At 51.2% G+C, this 4,664-nt stretch overlaps 1 protein-coding gene across 1 annotated transcript in view; it reads right to left on the bottom strand.

Moving 5' to 3' along the window:
• Nucleotides 1-3,838: 3,838 nt before the first annotated feature.
• The window catches only part of LOC108539909 (protein aurora borealis-like), a gene marked incomplete at its 5' end in the record, with an annotated part of 13,005 nt that continues 12,179 nt past the window's right edge, over nt 3,839-4,664 (bottom strand). Inside the window, 1 exon segment of the mRNA XM_017888856.1 lies at nt 3,839-4,157. Within this exon segment, the coding sequence (XP_017744345.1) occupies nt 3,839-4,157 (319 nt within the window).

Below are 4,664 nucleotides of genomic sequence, written 5' to 3'. Positions count from 1 at the left end.
GTAGTCCCAGCTACTCGGGAGGCTGAGGCAGGAGAATGGCGTGAATCTGGGAGGCAGAGCTTGCAGTGAGCCGAGATCACGCCACTGCACTCCAGCCTGGCCGACAGAGCGAGCCTCTGTCTCAAAAAAAAAAGAAAAAGATAAAAGGAAAGAAAACTCAGAAAGTCTTGAGCAGACAAGTCCTGCTCAACCTGTCAGGAAAAGGCGACCTTCCGTGCTTGGGCCAGGCTGAGGACAGACCCATGGCAGGGAGGCTCTTGGGAGTTTTCGTGTGGTTTGATCATTGCTCATCTGACTTCAGTCCCAGCACAGCCAGCGATCTTCATTCCCTTTCCTCATACTCAGAATCTCCCAAGGAGCACACGGACCTTAGGCTGGCACCATAACTGAGTGATTAAGAGATGAGGGTTGTTGTCTTCTGCCCTCATCAACTGTTTAGATGTCCCCTGATCTGGGTAACAAACCATACCCTGGCAATCTCACACAGGAGCTCAAGGATCCACAGGCATCCAGCTCTCTTCACCTCCCTCCATCCTGAGTGTATTTCTGCTCAGAACAGCATCTCCCCCTGGTTTCCTGTTCCTCCAGGAAGATCAGCCCTCACCAGGGAACCTGGGGTCCAGAGGGCAGGAGACCAGCAGGGAGCATGTTTAGCTACAGCTGAGGGTCACGCTCAGCAGACCAGGCTAGAAGGTGATGGCTCATGGCCTCAAAGGGCAAGAAGAGGGATGCCAGCCTGGGGCTGGGGCCAGACAGGGAAAAGCAGGTGTAGCTTTGGGTTCTTGACAGATGCAAGCCTGGGAGGAGATTACATGGCTTCCTGTGGTTGGATTCTATAGGTTCTTTTCTTTTCTTTTCTTTTAATTGAGGCGGAGTCTGGCTCTGTTGCCCAGGCGGGATCTCAGCTCACTGCAACCTGCACCACCCAGGTTCAGGTGATTCTTGTGCCTCAGCCTCCTGAGTAGGTGGGACTGCAGGTGCGTGCCACCACGCCTGTCTAATTTTGTCTTTATTTTGCATTTTAGTAGAGATGGGGTTTTGCCATGTTGGCCATGCCAGTCTTGAACTCCTGACCTCAGGTGATCCACTCACCTCAGTCACTCAAAGTGCTGGGATTACAGGAGTGAGCCACCACACCCAGCCGAATTTTGTAGGTTCTTAACTGCTGACCCAGGCACAGCTGGTGTCGTCCTCCCGCTGACCATTTCATTGCTTATCCTGAAGGGCTCTGTGCCCTAAGAATAAGGTCGCTCCCTGTGGAGAGGTGACCAGGCTGAGGATGTGCTGTCAGGAGTGCCTCAGCCATCCTTCAAGCCACAGACTCCTGACAGGGCCTCAGATCCTCAGGTGTTGGCAGCAGATATGAGACAAGAGCAGGGTCCCCTGAGGTGATGCTGGACACAGACATGACCAGAGAATGAGGGACACACAGGGAGAATGGGGGAGGCTGAGTGTCCCCTCTTCCAGGGTCCAAGGACTGTGTCAAGACTGTCCTGTGTCTAGTCATCATGGTCAGCCTCCTCCTAGGAGAGGATGCAAAGGGTCCGCAGGAAGCATTTATTACTAGCCTGGGAGCCGGAGACTGCATCTTTGAGCCTGTGCGGCTGTCACTCCCAGGTCCCACACATCTACGGCTTCTGCCTGGAGGCTTCTGTTTGGGGCCATTTCATTTTTCTCTGTCTCTGCTTTTCCTGCTAGAGAGGATGTTTTTAGACCTGAGCCCAGCACTGAAAATGGATGAGGCAGCCCAGCCTGGAAACAGGAACCTAAAAAGTATTAATAACAGAGATAGGAGAGGGTTGGGGCCCTGCTCGTTTTGTCTGGAGCTTAACTCACTTGAGGTAAAAGTTTGTGGCTGGCAGAGAGGTCGGAAAATGAGGGAGAAAGTGCAGAAAGGAGAGAGTCACTGATTGTAGGAACCCCAAATTCCAAATACAACTGAGGACAAAGCCCTGGCTGCCCCTGCAGTCTGTGTGGGGGAAGACTGTACCGAGCCCAGCTTCCAACTCACTTGGTCAAATGAGGAAACTCTCTGGGGAAAACGCAAAGTCTCTACAGTCAGCACTGCTTGGGGAGGAGAGTGGCTGTGGGTGCTCAAGGAGGTGGAACTTCATTCCCCAGGCCTGGGCACTAAAGGAGGAGGACGGCCTGTGTGCTGTACTGGACAGTGATGTTCGGCTTCTCCCCAGGTGGGAGCCAGGAGCTGCTGAGGAAGGGTGATGTGGAACAAAAGAGAGAGCCTGGGTCTGAGGCGTGTGGTGATTTTAACAGATCTGGGTTTCTACTGAGACACCCTTGGTCTGATGTGACAAAATCACACCGTTGTGTCCAGTGCTGTGTCTCCAAGGGCAGGAGGAGATGGTGGTTTCTGTCCTGGGAGCTGAGCCCCTGCAGGAGACTGGACCAGCACAGAGAAATGCAAAGACCTGTGAACACAGGGCAGGGTCCACCCTGGCGTGGCCGAGCTGGGAGAGAGGCATGCAGGGGCATGTGCGAGGACAGTGAGGAAGAGGGGACCCAGGCAGGATGGGGACACCCATAACCCTCCTCCTGAGGACCCAAAGAGAAAGCAGAGCTGCCTCAAATCTTTCCATATGACAGTTCATTTTGTGTGTCAAATTAGGTAGGCCACAGAACCCAGTCATACACTCAAACAGAAATCTAGATGTGTCCGTGAGGGTATTTTTTAAGATAAGATTCACATTTAAAGCCTTAGACTTTGATTAGCCTTCATCAGTTTTTTGCTTTTTTGTTGTTGTTGTTTTGTTTTGTTTTTGTTTTGAGACAGGGTCTTGCTCTGTTACTCAGGCTGGAGTGTGGGAGTGCAATCATGGCTCACTGCAGCCTCAACCTCCTAGGCTCAAACAATCCACCCATCTCCACCTCCTGAGTAGCTGAGACCAGAGGTGTACAGCCCCACATGTGGCTAATTATTTTATTTTATTTTTTGTAGAGACTGGGTTTTGCTGTGTTGCCCAAGCTGGTCTCCAATTCCTGAGCTCAAGTGATCCACCCACCTCAGCCTCCCAAATTGCTGGGATTACAGGTGTGAGCCACAGCACCTGGCCAAGCCCATCATTTATAATGTAAGTCATGTCCTTTACCCAATCAGTTGACAGGCTTGATAGAAATAAGATGAAGACTGAGCTGTTACCTCTGAGATGACAATAAGAAACACATCACCCAGGTGGAGATGACAGAGACCTTGCTTGGGTAAGAGCCCTATCAGATCCATGTCACCCCAGGTCCATATTACAGGTAACAGCACGGATTTAGCTCAGCAACGCTCAGCCCCAGGCCGGCTGCACCCAAACTCTGCCCATCAGCCCCAGAGCCACGTGTCTTGCACTGGTCTGTGCCTCTTCCCCGACTGCAGCTGTACTCCTTGGCTCACCTTCTCTGGTTCCTCTAACTTTCCACCAGCATCCTTCACCTTCCCTTCCTCAGATACAAGGAGGTCATGTGGACCCAGAACAGGATTCTTTCAGTACTAAGTTTTACTTCGATTTTTTTTTTTATACTTTTCAGACTAAGCTTGCCTTGACCCAAATCAGTCAGCTCAGGGACAGGCTGAATGAGACCCTTCACTGCAGGCTGCCTGCTGGGTGTGATTGAACCTCAGCATCCTATATACATTAGGGGAAAATTCCTCTCAGACCCTTGCAATTGTATGGTTGCATTCAATTAGAAGTTTTAAAAATACTTTGTGTTTATTTGATGAAATATTGGATGACAGTTTTTCACCTGAATATTTACTTTTGGTAATAGTAGAAATACATGTTGTTAACATTCACAAAATAACCATCATAAGCTAGTACCTGCAGAGATTGTATCTGTGCTACATTTCCCCATCTTCCTGTGCAATTCTGAGAGTCAGGATGGTACCAGATTGCACAGTAATAGCCTCATCCTCAGGCTGCAGCCCAGAGATGAGCAAAAGCTCTGCATCATCCAAGGCATTTTTGGATGCAGAGAAGTGGCTGGGGAGCCTGAAGCCTTGGTACATATTTGAGTCTGAATAGTAGGCCAGGAGATAGCTGGGAGGGCTCGCTGGCTTCTGCTGATGAGAGTGTATTGCATAGGTACCAATATTGAGGCCTCTGTGCAGGGTGCAGGAGTCTGGCTGATGCTCCCAGAGGTGCAGAGAGGGAGGGCAGCTGAGTGGGAAGAGGGAACAGTCTGGGAGAGAGAACCTGGAAACACAGACACTCATGGATTCTGAGTGTCTTTCCAGTGAGAGAAGAGCACAAGGAGAAGAGGAGCTCAGGCCACGGTGGACGTAGGCTTCTGTGGCCCCACCCATGTGGACTTGGGTTGCCTCAAGCCTCTCTTATCCCTGGCCCGTTCATCCCCCAAAGAAGGGGATGCTTATGCAAATGTGTTTCCATGCAACGTCTCTCTCTCCTCCATGTATTCAGAGTCTGAGGCCTGGGCACAAGTTGAATACAGGATCAGCAAGGCTCCTGTTTACCTGAGGGGAAGGACCTGGGAGGAGGCTGATGGTGGGCCCACACAGACCACACACAGAGAGGACACAGCAGCTGAGTCCACATCAGGGACCACAGGGCCCACCTCCCTCTGCCCACATCCATCCAGATTTGCAGTTTCTATGGGATTTCTCCATCTGTGAACACACTTTCTGGTCCCCCAGCAACTGCTCCCTG

Source organism: Rhinopithecus bieti, unplaced genomic scaffold (genome assembly GCF_001698545.2).
Source record: "Rhinopithecus bieti isolate Rb0 unplaced genomic scaffold, ASM169854v2 scaffold_18923, whole genome shotgun sequence".
In the NCBI taxonomy this organism is placed as follows: Eukaryota; Metazoa; Chordata; class Mammalia; order Primates; family Cercopithecidae; genus Rhinopithecus; species Rhinopithecus bieti.
The sequence above is the reverse complement of the archived record's forward strand: the minus strand, read 5'-3'. Positions and strand labels throughout refer to the sequence as shown.